General features: G+C 35.2%; 1 protein-coding gene and 1 long non-coding RNA gene across 2 annotated transcripts in view; both read right to left on the bottom strand.

Annotated features, from left to right (window-relative positions):
• Positions 1-927: 927 nt before the first annotated feature.
• LOC125678138 (uncharacterized) lies at positions 928-2,012 on the bottom strand. Its single transcript, XR_008801922.1, has 2 exons — positions 1,810-2,012; positions 928-1,374 (listed from the first exon to the last, which is right to left on the bottom strand). It is a non-coding gene; the product is annotated as an uncharacterized LOC125678138 (long non-coding RNA).
• Positions 2,013-7,453: 5,441 nt separating this feature from the next.
• LOC125677887 (uncharacterized) overlaps positions 7,454-18,535 on the bottom strand; it is a 534,764-nt gene continuing 523,682 nt past the window's right edge. Inside the window, exons 2-8 of the mRNA XM_056160492.1 lie at positions 14,212-14,820; positions 14,000-14,060; positions 11,692-11,734; positions 10,489-10,698; positions 9,150-9,493; positions 8,476-8,675; positions 7,454-8,161 (exon numbers count right to left, since the gene is read on the bottom strand). Of these exons, the coding sequence (XP_056016467.1) occupies positions 7,532-8,161; positions 8,476-8,675; positions 9,150-9,493; positions 10,489-10,556 (1,242 nt within the window). The 5' untranslated portion in view covers positions 10,557-10,698; positions 11,692-11,734; positions 14,000-14,060; positions 14,212-14,820 and the 3' untranslated portion in view covers positions 7,454-7,531. The remainder of the gene's footprint in view (positions 8,162-8,475; positions 8,676-9,149; positions 9,494-10,488; positions 10,699-11,691; positions 11,735-13,999; positions 14,061-14,211; positions 14,821-18,535) is intronic.

Genomic DNA, 18,535 nt, shown 5'->3' with positions numbered 1-18,535 from the left:
TCCTTTGTTTCAGGTATCAAGCTCAAGAACTTCATTCCATGAGATGGGTACACTTCGAATGTGCGAAATTTGTGGTGAGGAATTCAAGACCAATTCTGAATTGCGTAGGCATGTAAAAAGGAAACATCAATCAGAGAAATTGTCTTCGTTTGTGACGAGTGCAACACACGCTTTTGCAGATTATAAAAGAAACATGAAGTAAAAAAAATTACATTGTTTTCTGAATACACGAAGTGCATACATATACCATGGCAGCCGTTTTATATATCCGTTTATGTACATTATGAAACGATTATTTTTACGGTATTATGCTTTGTTTTACTGAGATACTCCTAATCTTTTACATTGCATTTTACACATGTTGATTTGTTATTTCATTGAACCAGAAGTGTTCTTAATTTTTACTTGTTATTAAATATATTTCAATGTTATTGTGTTTGTATAGAACTGATAACAACTAGTGAAAAAATTGTGTTGAAGAGTAACCTCTCATCTGAGCAGCAAATATTGAAGAAGAAACATCATGGACAAAACTGCTTTTCATTTAGGTTCATATTTCAGCTACAGGAGTGATATTGCGAATTTCTGAGAAAATATCCTTTTTATTTTCTTTCATCAGTATATGCACTCTAAGGTTGAATTCAATGTAATTACAAGAAACGACAGGTTTTTAAATATAAAAATGCTGATATTTACTACATTCCAACAAACACTTTTACCGTAAGTAATTATCCTTGTAAGTGAGTTGGCCTCGATATCTTGCACGACATATGCACTCAAGATTATTAGAATTAAAATGATATGGAAATTTTTCAAAAGATAATAAATCCCGTTTTAACAATCAAAACTGGTTCCAGCAGAAGCATACATATGAAAGGCACAAGTGTATGTGGACAGATGATTAAGTATTGAAAACATGAACACCTCAACATCTTATTGTCTTTATTGTCATTGAACAGCTTTGTGAAATGTAAACCATCGTGCCTAAAGAGATTATTATACGTCAAACCATGCTCAGTTTTAATAATTCCATGCAGATATCACAAATGTTAAGTGGTTGGGAATCGAACATGGTCTACATGTGTATATACAATATAAATGTATTTGCTTCTGCAAAATGAAGACTTTTCAACATGTTGATCTTCGAGAACAAGGCTCATTCTAACGTCTGGCAGAACTTTAGATTCATGTGCGCGGTGAAATTCTCAAACACTTAAAGATTTTCGAGCTGGCTCTTCCGGCTTACTGATAGTTCCTTGCTCCACGTGCTCTTCTAGGTTTGTCAAAACCATGGTTTTAGTAGGAGGCATAAAATAGAACACACTTCATTCACTTGCAACTTTTAAGCTTAAGGAAGTCCGCTCCTGACTGGATCTGTAAGAAAAAAAAATGCATGTACAGTATTTAAGAAAGGGTCCAATCCGGCACGTTTATCGTGGAAACGACCAGAGTCCAATCCTGCACATTAGCAAATGTTCAAGTCGAGATATCTATCTAACCAAGGCAATTTAAGGGACAAATCGTATACACTGGTTCAAGTTTTCATCAAAAGATATGTGCAGAGTCTATTTTACCGAAAGTATCTTTCTTAAAATGCATGAAAACATGATTAGAAACATCTTCGCCCGCTTCGAATTCTATCGAGGCAACATCGTCAACTTCGATCAATGAATTTAGAGTTGTACGTGTACATGAGTAAGAATTCCAAGAACCAATCAACTTAATGATGCCTCCCTGGCCAGGCAGTGTTTTAAATTCATAAATTCGTCGTCTAATAAGTCGGTAAAATGAAGAGTTTTAAGAGCCTACCTTTGTTTGGAACTGCCGTCTGCCATCTTGTTTTGTCCAATCCTGCACACGATCATGACAGTGGTACTTTTTTGCAGTGATCTAAAGGCAATCCAAAGTCAACGATGTATAATAATTAGACTTAAAAACAAAATCTTTTCAAGAAAGAATGAATTTCACGTGAATACTGAGATTGTTTGTGTATACAAGGTGCCCTTTTTGTGATCCCCTTTTCCGGTTTATGTCTATGATAATAATTCATCACTTCAATTTCTATGAGTATAAATATCCCCGGTACCTCACTCTATACCTTATCTTTATTGGTAGTTGTTTTCTCCATGTCAAATGATTAGAATATTGTCTACTTTTTTTAAATTCATCAGATTTCGTTTGCGGGGAAAAAGGAAATTCAATTTAATGCATGAACCACGAGAAAGTAAATTAAATCGCATGTCAACCTATCTCAATTTGAAATTGCTTGTTCGACATTGTGCATGTTATCATAATTCATTGCTTCGATAATCTCCTAACGGTGTACCCTTCATTTTATCTTGCGCACATTCGATCATCCAATCAAACATGTGGGGATATATCCTTACCTATTTTTTTCTTATTCCGACCATTAGTATGGGGTGAGTAAATTTTCTCATCGTTTTGTTTGTTGCATACTCAAAGAAGCTCTTCTTTTGAAGGATTAACATGCTTTGTTGAACAGTTGTTTGTTCGTTTCTTGCTTAACTTCCATTTGAGAATTTTGCATAAACGGGATGATTTCAGCTTCTCCATCGTCAACTTCCCCATATTTGTGTAGCAATATTCCATTATCACTTGCATATCTCTCAACTGATTCAATACGTAAGAGCTTGTTCTGCATATGATAAGTTTTCAAACCAAGGCAGGTTACTAACAAACACGTTGATGTCATGGTTTTTTTTAAAACAGTCTCGTTTAAAGTCAACATTTCACAAAGTCTATGGTTGTTATAATGCTCTAGTTTGCCTATACATCCTATCTTTCGGTTAGACGCTGTCTGGCGTGTTTCACACCGATTGTTGGCTGTTCTTTACACACTGATTTTGACTTCGGATCACTCTGTCTGATCAAAATATAAAGCTCACGATCGGTGTGACCGGTCAACAGGGGATGCTTACTCCTCCTAGACACCTGATTCCACCTGATCCGTGCTTGTCAAACTCTATTTTGTATTGCTTGTAGGAGTTATGAGATTGATCACTGTTCGTTATCTTCACCCTCCATAAACTGCTATTGTGCTTCTTCAGGAGATGTTTTAAATACAAGGTCTGATAATCATTGCGATAAATAAAGCAGTAATAGTGTAAACATAAAAAAATAACTGCCACGGAGGCTTAGTGGTTAGGGCGCTTGTTTCCCACCGTTCGGGTTCAATTCTCAATCCCGGCGTTGCGTCAAACCTAGGGCGTTTACCGTAAGCAGCGCCTGCTCTTTTGCCAAGCACAATGAAGATAAAGTGAAAGGCACGGGTCTTTCGGATATGGCCTACGGATGGGAGGACCCGTGTCACGGAAGGCGTTGGCACGATAAAGAACCCCCCATGGTACGGCCCTGAGCGACATACATGTATGTAGGTCTAAATTGGTGACACTTCACCTACAGCTGGTGAAATCTCTATATGAGCAAAAATTTCTCGAATGGGGCGTTAAATAAAATATAAACCAATTTTACGAAATAGAAAATATGAAAAGTTATTATCGCAGACAATCTTATTTTAATCAGACTGTATCGCAGAGATCTTAATATTCATTACTTCTTTGATTGAAGTGTTTCTTACCTATGGAATTGGACAGCTTGCGATAAGAGTTTCATAGAAAGTATCTTCATACATCGATGCATCGTCGCTAGTCACGATTACTAATTCAAGGAGTACCTACCCTACCTCAACCCGTGGCTGTATGATCAGCAAAACCCCCAATTTTCACGAATATTTATGAAATGACACCATCATTCATTGATAAATCACAGTCATGATGACAAATTTAGATATTTTAATGGGTGCCACAGGTAAAACGTGTAGCGCTTGTTTAGAAGGGTGACTTTGCTAGAAGCAAGTCATATTAAATTAACAACAGAGGCATTACTTGCAAATTCCGCATCAATAAACTATTTTTGATTCGTGTCAGATTTTACGAATTGTGAACGTTTTATTTTTCATACAACTACGGCTGTGACTTAGTGTAAACGAAGACAATAGGTGTGGTTTGCGATGATGCCATTAATGACCCTAACCTAATCACATAAATCTTTACTTTAATGAATTTTGAATTAATGAGTTAGATTCAATTCTAATTTACAGGTTTCTTTCACCCAGCGACTCCAGGACGTTCTTTCGATCGTCTGCCTTTCACAGTCGTAGCCTGCGACAAGCAGTGTATGTCCTTGTAATGCATATCAGGCCGCATTAACATCCAATCGGCATTGTATGGTCGCCATAACGACTTTAGGCATTGCACTCCTGAATCCGTTGACGGGAAATGTGGAAGAAATGTAATCCCCAAAGTCAAGGAATTATGTAATAACAAGGGAAACTGTTTGATCAGAAACATGAATTCGATGTTTACAACATTTTGTACAGGCAGAAAATCGTATTTGAAAATTGTGTACGATTGTCCATTATGAAATTAAACACTGTGATTAACGGATCCTCTAATAAATATGTGTACTCTGAATACAGTGCATATTACTAATGTCAAGCTTTACTTGTATTTTTCTCTCTCAAAGGAATGTAAACTGAACACTTTCATAACGTGTTTAGAAATGAAATTCTGTCGAGGTCTTTACTTGCCTAGATGTGTAGATGGCCGAGCGCTCTAGCCCGCTGGTTACATGCTGCTAGGAGACTTGGTTCTGCAGGTCGTGAGTTCAACCCCGGGTAGGGGCGGAAAATTATCTGTGCTTTATATATAAATATAACTACCAGGCCAAGGTCAAATAGGTTAAGCCACACAAAATAAGGTCTTGCCATAAAGAATCTATATACAACAAGAGGCCCATATGCCACATCGCTCACATGAGTCACCTTGGCCCAGATTTAAAGATTTTCCTTATATATTCGCATGTAAAACTTTGATCCCCCTACTGTGGTCCTACCCTATCCACGTGCATTTGTCAGAAAGTTGTCATATAAATGTTTGCTTTTCTGATCCAGTAATTCTTAGGAAGAGTTTTATATGCCCAACTCTATTTTTGGATTTTTGTGATTATCTCCTTCGAAGGGGCATGGCCCTTGATTTGGACAAACTTGAATACCCTTTACCCAAGGATGCCTTATATCAAGTCTGTTGAAATTTGCCCTGTGAAGAAGTAAAAAATGTGCAGTTTACAGACAGAGGGACAGACAACAGTTGATAATTAAAGCTCATTTGAGCTTTCAGCTCAGGTGTGCTTAAAATTACATGTCGCTTGGTCTGCAAACTTCTTTTTCATAAAACGAGGGGGGGGGGGGGGGGGGGCTATAACTATTAATGCACATACTTCGCTACAGAATATTTATTCATAAATTGTTCTCATTCACTACTACCGTTAAAAATATATGGGAGTGGGGTTCGGAACAAGCACCCAGTAATATTTTTATTTGCATTACAAAATAACAACTAATGGTCATTGTCAAAAGTCTTGTGATGATCCGGGTTAAAATAGGTCCTCACTATCCCTTGTTTGTCGTAAGAGGCGACTAAATGGGGCAGTTTTTCGGATGAGACCGCAAAAACCGAGGCCAATCAAGCATACAATCATTGTCAATAACACCCCCACCCCCCAATTCTACGTGCCTGCGTATTGTTGTCGTTTTACTATACAACGCTATTTTCAATATTATATATTTGCCGATGAAATTAGCATTATTCATATGTACAGAAAATCATCTCGTGGTAAAGAACAATCGATCAGGTGAAAAGCAGCATTATGATACATTTTCGATGTTTTTCGTTACAATAATCTGTAGATCAATCAGAGCAATTTCGATTATATATCGTTTTTCTGCTACTCTAATTTCCAAATCAATCTCCATTTCTTTTGGTTTCCAATCTTGCAGGCAACATTACGACAAGAGGTCCAAGGGCCTAGACTCACTCACCTGGGAATTAACATGGATGCGTGACATTTGCCAAATGTTCTTGACCAGAATCACACTTTCTCCAAGTAGTATGAGAGCTGATGTTTCTGCGTTACAATTTGTTATGCAGGACAGACATTCTTAATCTCTTTTACTGGAAACCCTCGCTTTGTCATTTGACCTTCGTTCAAGGTGATCGCTCGCAATCTTACATGTACTTGGTAGACCTCTAATGACTTTCAATCACTATTTCACGGTCTAGAGAAGCCTTTTGACTTTTATCCAGTGGTGACGATGACCTAATAATACCCAGTGTGCGAAATTAACCATGGACCGATAGACAATGTCTATAGAAAATCGAGTTGGTCTATAACGATCAAAATAGATATAGACCGATTTGTCTATAGGAATTCTGAGTAAAAACCTGGTTCCCCGCCGCTTATTAAACATATATATGAGAAGTTGGACCAGTTTATATGTAGTATGCTCATTGCTGTTTCTGTTCACCCCTTAGCTGTAATAAAATGTTCCACAATGTAATTACAAATCATTCGAATCAGATTATTCCATTTTCAACAGGGGGTCAATTTGATATTTACTTCAATGTACGCCATTTTCGTGCAAATTCGGAATGTCCTTTTTGAACGGTTTTAAAAATATGTGGAAGGTGCACGCACTTGAATCAAACAGAAAGCGGTCAGTACAACAAGTTCCAGCAAGGCTAAAGTCGCAGAAAATCATGAGAAAATGAAACGTAGTAAATGTGACTTAGATGAATTAAGAATCAGGCAGTGAAACTGAGCTGGAACAAAATGACAAAGAAAACGAAATTCTAATTGAAAAGCTTGACGTGCATGAAATTGAAAAAGAATAATATCATAATTAAACTATGAACAAATTACCAAACTGAATTTGTGTCTATTATTTATTTTTAAATAACAATGAATATTGCATGATAAATTTCGGTCTATAGGAATTTGTTGTGGTCTATAGGAAATAAAATGACTATGGACCGAAAAACCGAAAGTCTATAGGACTTTAAAGTTAGTTTCGCACACTGAATACCATGGACCAAATTTCATATTGATAGATCAAACTATTTCTAAGATAAGATTCATATTTTAATATTTACATTTCCAGTGTTTTGCCTCTGATATCTTTATCAACTGAAATGATAGTCTGATATTGTAGTTTGATAATGCGAACAATTTGAGTATAAATCTTGATAAATATACAGTACGACTATTTCAACGTCTGGGAATTCCGACTGAAATGAAAATAAAATGTAAATATAAAAACAACAAACTTCAGTTTTAAAAATACGTGAGTGTATAATCAGCATCGTGCTTCATCAAGTATGCTGGCGTAAAGCGCCACAGTTCATGCCTCATGTAATTTCAATAAAAAGTTACAAGCAGTGCACACCATCCATAAGTCGCGATAAACCCATTGAGCTGTCAAATCTGCACACAAGAGGGTTGGTTGATTTTCACATCTTCTCTTTAATAAAACGACATAGAATAACGACATGCTCGAAGTGTTACCTTTGCAATGAATTCAAAACAACACCATACATTTATCAGCTAATACGAGTATTCCATGTTAATAAATTTCAAACATCATTTTCGTATGTTGGTACTGCGATCGCTCGTTTCAGAACCGTTGAAACAACACAGACAGAAATAAAATGGAGAGAATTAAAACAACACACACAAACATACACACACGGATACACAGTGGTGAGGCTTGCGTTGAGCTGGCTGTATCTTCAGGAGAGGTGGATTGAACCCTGTTTTTCGAACTATCAATTGCTGGTACTATTGCCTGTTGTTTTACCGAGGTTGGTGATATCACTGTCGGGTAATTGAATCCTCTCTTCGTTTGGGGATTTTTATAACCCCGGCCTTTAACATGAGGATTGTGAATATTCCCAGATTTGGAGCTTAAATCGGCTGCATTCTTCGTCACATTAAAGAGCTTATTTCCTCGATGATCATCAGACGAGTTGACGATCAGTACTTCACCACTCCCTGTGTATTGAGTTCGAAGTCTTAAACCTGAAGAAGATGGTAATTCCGTTTCAGACGTTAAGTCAGTCATTGTGTGTTGTCGGTCACCTTCATCTGGAAAAAATCCGGGTCTGCCATGGTTAGCCACCTCGTGAACATTCAAATTCAGGTCACGTGAGATTGTCATCGGAATCACTATGTCACTCGAAGTTTGCGGACGATATTCGAATTCAATCATGTTGTAGCTTTTCCTCTCGTAGCATTTGTTACAGATCTACAATATATACTATGTTGTTTTACACCAGGCATAGAATGTTAGATGAAAATTGAATACATTACATATGCAAGGTGAAGATAACGAAGAGTGATCAATCTCATAACTCCTACAAGCAATACAAAATAGATAGTTGGGCAAACACGGACCTCTGGACACACCAGAGGTGGGATAACCAAAAAGCATCTTATGCAATTCAATTCACTACACATAATAAGCAACAAAGCACGATACATGTATTATAAATCCAATTCACCTCATTTATCATATTGAGAAGCTTTAATACTTTGATATGGAGGAAAATAACAACTTGCCTTGTTCAAGAATTGCAAAATGGGTATCTCTGAATGGAAATCATTATTCCAACCTTGATTATCAATATAATTCACACATTCCAGAATGTGACTGTTTTCAATTTTCAGCTGTTCACATATGTATTTCTTTGTGTTCTTCAAATCCTCCGCTTCAAGATCACATTCGTCCATTTTGCTCAAAACGACAAACACAGGAATGTCTGCAATCAAACAACAATCATCATGTATAGTGGGTTTTTTGTCGCCCAACACAATACAGAGAGTGGGATGTTTATGTCATTACCAGTGTTTGGATGTCTATAAACGCTGTATCCAATAAAAAATCATATATCATAGATGTTATATATGTCATTTAGTTTATAGATTTGCTTTGAAATAAACTTCACGTGTTCTTAAATCATATATTGTACAACATTTTTTTTATTTAAAACAATTCAAATAGTGCTAGTCTAATCTCTCTACAGTTATAAATCTGTAGTGGATCTAAATACACTTTTCTGTAATGGATCTAAATACACTTTTCTGTAATGGATCTAAATACACTTTTAGTGAAATATACCCTGTAGTAGTGAAGTGATAATCTCGTCCTACATCGTCACTTTTAAAATCCACCTTCAGTCGCTATTATTAATATTTTAGTTTATAGGATAATGGAGTAAGATTGTCATACTGACCCTGTCCCTTGACATTCCTTTGCCGATTTATACATTTAATAACTTTCTTATGGAGGGAACTACCAAACTTCGGTGCCCACACCATTACGGTGATATCAATAAAAACTCCTACATTGCTGTCATCAACAGGGACGTAATTTTCCATGCGTCTCTTTGAGTAACTCCAGAGATCCGTATTATCCGGAAATTTTCCATCAATAAGGGATTCTAACATTTCATCTGCAAGCCACTCTTCCGGTTTATCATTGTCTGTTAAGAATACTTTATCCAGACCAATCATATCCACAAAGGTGGGCAAGAATAAGTCTTTTGTTTTACTGTGTCCGTATTTGCTACAGCGTATCCTGGTAAAAAGATGTACAGAGCGTTTTATCTACATGTATTAATATTGACATTTACTGATATTTTATAAGAAATAAACTTTGTTGCTATAAATTAATTCATTTATCTTTGAATACCGACAATGAAACACACGTGCCAACAAAATGACTTTTTGCTTGATTTTTACACTGTGAGCTGATGTCTCATAAAAGTTTTCACTACGTCTTTTGGAATTGTCCATTGGAATCGCTTATTTACTGAAATTTAAATGAAAAAAACCCCCGTAATTTGTTAGTGACATTAGCCACCCATATTTACGCAGAAAACTGACACCAATCTTTCTTGTATTAATACCTTTTGCTTATCATATCACACAAAACTCTGAGATGTCTATTATCCATTTTTGAAATTGTCTTGTCTGCCACATGGTTGTTGATTGGTTATATACTGTTTAACGTCCCTCTTGAGAATTTTTTATTCATATGGAGACGTCACCAATACCGGTGAAGGGCTTCAAATTTAGGTCCATGTTCGGCGCTTACGGTCTTTGAGCAGGAGGGATCATTATCGTGGCACACCTGCTGTGACTTGGGGACTCGTTTTTTTTTTTTTTGCGGTCTCATCTGAAGGACCACCCCCATTTAGTCGCCTCTGAAGACAAACAAGGGGTACTGGGGACCTATTTTAACCCATACCCCACGAGAATGTCCGCCATATGAAAAAAATCGCAAACAGGAAGCCCTTAAAAGAAATTTGTTACAATATCCAATCTATATAAAGATTATTGTTTGTAAAATACACTTTGAACTTTCTAAAATAAGAACTGTAGATTGGGTTTAGATAAGCACTGAAACTTTTGAGACCTGCAGAAGGTGTCGGCCAAAATCTCCAAAGTGATGAATATTTGCATATACATGTATAACTATGTTACATACATGTATAACTATGTTACATTACATGTTTATATTGAATATTCCTCGTCCTCAAGATGTACATGTAATAAGAAACAATCCCTTACACGTTATTTTCTGCGGTAACATTCTCGCCACATCCAGATTTAGCATACGGGCAATATTTTCCTGTCATGGCCGTGGTAGAGGAGTTGATAAAAGACGACTTTCCTACTCCTGCTGGTCCAATCACTAAGATGGACTTTGGTTTCTGTAGATTTCTTCTAGAACAGGTTTGTTTTAACTGACGCAGTACTGCTGCCCTCACATCTGCATAGCTGGAAAACATCGTAAAATTTCATGACAAACCCCTATATTTCATATTCATTTTGTATTTTTGATGAAGTATTGAATTTGTTCTTGTCTTTTTTTCTCAAAATTCAAATCGATCAATACATTCTTCAGAGTAGTGTCATATCGTTGGTGAATGGTAGCAGCAAGACATGAAATATACTTATTTTTACAAGAGTAGCTGCATGGGATGTTGTTTTATAATCATGCAGGTGCTATATTGAACAGAGAACACAAAGTTTGGAATATGTCTGTTTCAATGTTTGTGGCCTTTCCTTTTCAGTCATGAAAACCAATACTAACAAAACTCTTCGTGTTAGATAACCTTCATATTGAACATGAAATGATAAGCATAAATCTAGTTTACAGATTTGTAAGCCACCTGTCGCGATAGCTCAGAGGTAGAGAGTTTGCCTTGTAACCGAAAGGTTACGAGTTCGAGACAAACTCGTGTTATGGCTGTATCAAACCTAGACGTTAAACATAGGTAGTGATTGCTCCTTCGCCAAACGCTCGGCATTTAGAAGTGATAATCACAGATCTTCCGGATATGACCTTGAAAACGGAGGTCCCGTGTCGCAGCAGGTGTTGACACGACAAAGAACCCTCACTGTTACGACCCTGGACGACAAGTAGGTCTAGGTACTTTACTTAAAACTAGTAATGTATCTTTATGAGTGAAAACAGACAAATTACCAATAAAAAAAATACAAGAATTAGGTCAGCTTTACATGTTGATGGTGTCAAGACGAATTTTCAGAATTTGCTTTTAGTGCCCTTAGTCGTTCATCTTTATGAATGAAACCCTTGCTGACATTTTGTACATGTATATATTTTTTCCCGTTTTCATTGACTTTCACCCGTAACAAGATAGGTCATGTTCTTTTTCATTAAAGGTATAATAGCAGCAGTGGGATTTGTATATACTATGTATCAGTCTTGTAAGTTTGATAAATGTTATGAAAGTGTGATAAACTTACTCTGGTGCAGATACACGTCTGTTTCTGGGGGAAGATTCTCAATCTAAGATGAATGAAATTATGTTAATTTGTATCGCGACATGAAACTTGAATACCGGTATATCGTAACCTCATTTACCTGTATAAAACACACAGAACAAAAACATTCCCTCGTTCAGTAGCTTAGTTTGTTGTTTAATTTGCAAAATAACGTTGATTACCTCGGTCTTTAATACGGGAAACCGATCAAACTCCGTACAGTGTCAACTCTCCGGGACTACTTTCCTCTACGGTACTGGAGTTGTAGCGTAACGGAATATACTGAGCTGACCGGAGCTTGCATTCTCTCACCAGAGGGCGCGTTACGCAAGCTTCACATAAGAGGAGTGCACATAACTCTGAGTAGAGAATGCGGAGTTTGGAAACCGATATAGATTGCTAAATGGGGAACCAAATACGTACAACGTGTATAAGAGGGAAAGTATTTTCGTGAAGCTTTAAAATAAGTTAAAATTCAAAAGTGAAAAAGTTTAAAACCCTATATTAAAACTTGAATGAGTTCATAATTCTAAATACATTTCTCATTATATATATATATATATATATATATACAAAGCACTAACGACACGAACAACGAGATTGTCAATCTCGTTGTTCGTGTCGTTGGTCATTTTAGTGCTTTGTATAATTTTTTTGTATTTGACCTTGTATCCATGTTGCGGATCCGACACTTTGAGGTATCGGGTGTTGTTGGAACTTTAGTGCTTTTATATATATATATGTTCAATAATAAAAGTCAAGAAACACAAAACTCAAATAACATTTCACTACGCAGCAGGGTTAAGGTGTCCCGAGTAAAGTTAAAATAATCATAAAATGTACCTCGGTGCACTTCATACTATATGACGTCACAATATAAAAGTACGTCACGACGTACAGGTCTATAGTTGTATCGCGGGGAAAATGTCATAATATTTTCTCGCTATTTATTGCCGTTATCTAGTGTTCAAGCTGTGTGTTTTAATAAGTTTGTCAGATGACCCCCCCCCCCCTAAATTTCTTCAATAATATATAAGTCTCATATATTTATATATAATATGTGAACGAAAGACTGTAAAGTAATCTTTACATCACTTTGTGACCTTGATATCGCCCCCGATGTGTATAGTCATTTAGAATAAAGAAAACCAACGCATGTACATATCGACTCGTTACAGGTGAAAGATGACGATATTTTATTTCGACCTAGGCATATTCAGAAAGGTAACTAGTTGCAGATTTAGGATTTTGATACGGAAGGTACAATATTTTGCCTCGTTTAGATACGATTTGGATGTGAATGTGGAAAATGCCCAACATTTGAGTTAAGATTATGGAAATTGCTATATTTGAGAGGATATTGTACCGATCCGTATCACTCTTTAAATTTACCATATTAATGTCGACATATCAAGCCCAAGCTGCAAATGATTTGAGTGCATCTTTCACCTGGAACGAGGTGATAAACAACTAAAAGTCTAGCGGATAAAAATAGCTCTACGTCATGCACTTGTATGATGACGTAATAGGTAAGCAAAGGATTTCCCTACGTGATACGATGTTTGTTAATGTCTTGACAAACGATTTTTACTAAAAATATGCGACGCTTGAAAGAATTTTACTTTTATATGAATATGCTGTTATTGCTTGTTATTTTACTCGGGACACCTTAACCCCGCTGTGTGTTAGCGCTTTCGGCTTTAATGCCTCTTCAGATATTTATATTATAACTGTCTGAAGAGGCATTAAAGCCGAAAGCGCTAACAGTGAAATGTTATTCGAGTTTTGTGTTTCTTGACTTTCATTATTGGATGTATTTACTGTATCAAATACTGAATTCTTTTTTTTTACAAACTATATATATATATATATATATATATATATATATATATATATATATATATATACATGTATAATGTTTTTTTCTTGCAATAATCCGGAATTAGCTGTTAGCGTTTTTAACATTTAAACTATAAACTTTCCTGTTTAACTATGGACGCCCAATACGCAGTTGTAAAAAAATACCCAGTATATTATTGTTTTGTTAATTAATTTTGCTTTTTGTTGTTTTTGGTTTTGGTTTTACTGAGCAAGAACTCATTAAAATTATTTCAAGAGGTAAGGTTTTATTCAACAATTGCTTTAAAAATCTTGATATTTATATGGAATTTCAAAAAAATAATACATGTAAATTGCAATACATCGCAATATTTGAATTAAATATTGCAATCTATCGCAATATAGTTTTTGCTGGCAATACCCATAGTTTGCGTAAACAAAAAAAATCTACCTTTTTGGAGAGGATTGTCGATGTACTATCTCCGGCATTTTTCTCTTCCTAAAAATTATTTCTGAAAGAAAGGTAAAAATATATTTTTTCTTTGCGAAATTGATAAAGGAATGGGATAAATATAGAAATGTAAGGAATGATGGTTACGTAACATTGATATGTGTTAAGATATACTAGTATACAATCTATGACATTAGGGAGAACTTGTAAACCTTGTAGTTGGTCCTGTCGCAGATGTTCCACAGTTCTTTTCGTCTGAGTTTTTAGCTTGTCGTTAAAACTTAACTTAAGTCTCTCCTAAGAATGTCATGCAGACAGTGGGAATAGATTAATTCGCCCCCGATATGTTTCGTCATTCGATCACAGATCCCAATCATATTTGTTGTGATTTCCTCAAATTTGTCCGGAGATACCTGATTCAAAAACGGACCATGAACACAATTGTTGCGCATATGTCGAATTCTCTCAATGTCGTCTCCAAGTCTTATAAAACCATCCTTTGGTTCATTTCTCCATCCGTCAGTGGGTTCTGAGACGTCTGTGAAATTCCTCAGCAGAGAATAAAGAAGCGATATATCTAGTGAACTATAGTCCTCCTCATTCGCTGCGGCTTCTATCAATTCCATCTGATTCTTAACGTTTTCCTTTTGTTTTTTGGTTCCATTACCAACCCTTTGGAAAATGTCTTTAGGGGGAATCTTTTTACTAAGTAGATCTCGTAGAGTTAATGTCAGAACCTGCCTTATTTCAATGCTAATTTTGCAATATCTTATCATTTTTTCGTCATCCATTCTCGTTGGAATATACGTTGGTTTAAACACCTACAAATATATTTCGTATAAAATGAAATTAAAATGGACTTCAACTGTTTTTAACGCATTTCTACGAGTGCATATACTCCCATATGACAACAATAAAAGGCATTATATCAAAATCAAAACATTATCTTTATCTAGAATTATTATTACTATTGAGTTTGTGATAATGAATATCAGTAAAAATGCACGAGCCTGAAAGCGTATTTCAGTTATTTATTATAGTATATTGATTCATTTTGTCGTCAGATTAATTAAGCAACTGAAGCATTTTTGTCTTCCGAATGAATTAGTATAGTACCATTGTTACAAGTACATATATACACGGTTGCAATAATCAATTAAAATGATCTTAATTCAAATTATAAATATTAAGGTAGCTCATTACACTAAAATTTTATTTAATGGCTCGTTTAAACATCTCTAATGATTGGACACCTTGGTACTATCTGTAAACACCCGGTTTTCTATTTTTAGAACACTGTTGCCTGGGTTTAATTAAACGGTATATTCTAACCGCTCGGAAAACTGTGATATCGGAGGTATCTCATTTATAATGAAACTAATGAAAAGGTAAGTTTGAAATCCAGATGATGTGTTACATTGTGAAAAGTAGGAATACGTGATGTAAATGGAATAAAATTAATACCTAATAACAGGAATGATGCTTGCTTAAATGGACAGCTATCTCGCATTACATACCGGTATATTAAAGGGACTGATTCACGATTTTCTCCAAAATTCTCTATTTCACTTTTAATGATCAAAATCTACTGTCTAATGTGTTTAAAAGATTTCACATAGAAATCGTGGTTATACATTATCACAGAAGCTCATTTTAGAAAGTTATAATTATTTGTTTTGTAAACAGAGATTGGGGTATGTTTTTGTTTACATTTTCAAAAGAAATGGATATTGATCTAAGTTTATTATCTTTCACATTTCAAGCATTTTGGGGGTGAAATGTGTCATCTAAAAGTTAAAATTTGTGACTATGCAAAATTAAGATGCTTTACATTACAAAATCAACATTTCATTTGTTTGTTTGTTTACATAAAAAGACTCGAGTTTTTGTTTACATAACACAGATTTAAGGCTAAAATATTGCTTTTATTCTTGTATTCAAAAGGTCAAAATTTTGGCTGTCAACATTAAATGAGTTATATTTTTAATGCCTAACAACAAAAATGAAAAATATTTTTATCAAAAATCATGAACCAGTCCCTTTAAATAAATCATTTAAGAAGAAATAAAAATTAAAGATCATGCACCTATATTGGTCCCTACTAAAACCAGATATACTTAGGATTTAGCATATCTAATGCATCTCCATTTTTTTTTTATTCTAAAAAAAAACCCAGCATTTAATTTTGTTTCTTAATAGTATTTTTATGCTACACACAATGATAATGTATCTTGGATTAGGAGATGTGTCCTAATAATTTTTACGCTGAAAAATAATACAAATAGATCTACTAATGACCGTATATGAGTGTAAGATTAATATGTTCTGTCTGTTTTAATGGCATCTGTGTAGACTTCGAGAATTGGTTCAAAAATTTATTAATAACAAAATATTATTTTGTATGTTTTAGGAATAAAAAAAAAATGTAAATTTTATATTATGCTAAAAGAAAGATTTTTGGTTTCCCATTTCAATCGAACTTCGTTTACATGTACACCTGTAGGGTCCGTGCTGCACGTGTTCTTTTACAACACACAGGGGAGAAGACCCTGTGTGTATATGTTCAACGCGTCGCATACAGGATGTCAAAATTCCAGGGCATGCGATCTGCTTATCAGCTTACAATTACCTATACCCATCATTGTCAAGTTCACTTTTTAGAAAATACAAACCCTGTCCTGGCCATATCAAGTAATGAAGAAACATTTAGATTTCATACTTACAACAGATTTTCATGTTAACTGAGGCTGCATTAGGACCTGACCCAAGGACATATGGTCAAGTTCAAGGTTTTTATGTCACACAGCTCCGACGGAATACCTCTCGTTGCTTTGCAACGAGCTTTGCTCTAGGTAAACGGTACATTCTAACCGCTTGGAAAACTGTGATATCGGAGGTATCTCATTTATAATGAAACTAATGAAAAAGTAAGTTTGAAATCCAGCTGATGTGTTACATTGTGTAAAGTAGGAATACGTGATGTAAATGGAATAAAATTAATACGTAAAAACAGAAATGATCCCAAAGTGTCGTTGTGCCTTACAACTGTAAAAAGCCACACAAAAACAACGGCTTTGCTATACGTCAGTATGTGTTCACGCTATACGTCAGTATGTGTTCACGCTATACGTCAGTATGTGTTCACGTTATACGTCAGTATATGTTCACGTTATACGTCAGTATGTGTTCACTGTCACGATTAGAAGTGTCATTTTATATGTCAGTGTGTGTTCACGCTATACGTCAGTATGTGTTCACGCTATACGTCAGTATGTGTTCACGTTATACGTCAGTATGTGTTCACGTTATACGTCAGTATGTGTTCACGCTATACGTCAGTATGTGTTCACGTTATACGTCAGTATGTGTTCACGCTATACGTCAGTATGTGTTCACGCTATACGTCAGTATGTGTTCACTGACACGATTAGAAGTGTCATTTTCAACATACAATGATCGGTTTGCTATGCTATGCTGACTTCAGGATCGCCATAGTTTGTATGTACCGTATGTCCCATCTCTATGATAGATTCAAGCACCTTAACTGACTTGATGGTAATGAGAGAGAGAGAGAGAGAGAGAGAGAGAGAGAGAGAGAGAGAGAGAGAGATACCCATTCTGGTAACTCCCTAACTGAAACACCGTATTCAGAAAACGCAACGCCCTTCCTTAATTGTTACCAATCATTGATATAATTATTGGTTGAATAATTATAAATACAATGGCACAGTTACCCATCCACTAAGCTTGGATTTGGGGTGTACCAAGTTATTTGATACACGCAAAGATCTTTTGTTCGAGGTGTGAAACATGTACTATACGTCATTTTAAAACATGTATACATATATTGTGAATTGATAGATATAATATTTAAATTACACCTTTTAAATACACTTACGGAATATTCAAAAAGCTTACGGATACGATAAAACGCTGTACTGGTTTGAAATACATTGTAGTACATGTATGCCACTTTTGTTTACATGAACAGTTTTTAAAAGTACTCCCGCTCAATGGCGCTTTACGTCATACAGCCAAGGTTAGTATGAGGTACGAATATTCCGAGGTGAGCCGAGTGGTACTGAGTAATATATATAGAAGGAATACAACTGCGCAAGATGCTACAACTAAGTATTTATCCAAGTTTTTGTATGCGTTCTTCAAAATTTTATCAATGTTGTTGGACGACCCTAGTTGGTAGTTTTCACTGCAGATATCAATATCTAAAAAATTTACAAATCGTTCACTATTGTTTGATATGAAGCTATAAAATGCATATGAATTTAAATGAACAAATTCAACTATAAAATTCACATTAAAATATTAGAAAGTGAAGTGCTAACTTTTATGATATATATCTTTAATTAATTCTACATATGTTGTGAATACATGTATTTCATAATATCATAATGATAACTCTTACAGTTTCAATTATATATACATGTATATGAAATTTTATTTCATTTTTTCTATGCGAAATTTTCCTCGTAAATAGTCATATGATTGAGCTTAGATGATAACTAAGAATAGTTGAAT

The sequence above is a fragment of the Ostrea edulis genome, chromosome 3, assembly GCF_947568905.1.
Source record: "Ostrea edulis chromosome 3, xbOstEdul1.1, whole genome shotgun sequence".
NCBI lineage: Eukaryota > Metazoa > Mollusca > Bivalvia > Ostreida > Ostreidae > Ostrea > Ostrea edulis.
This window is presented reverse-complemented; position numbering and strand designations above follow the sequence as displayed.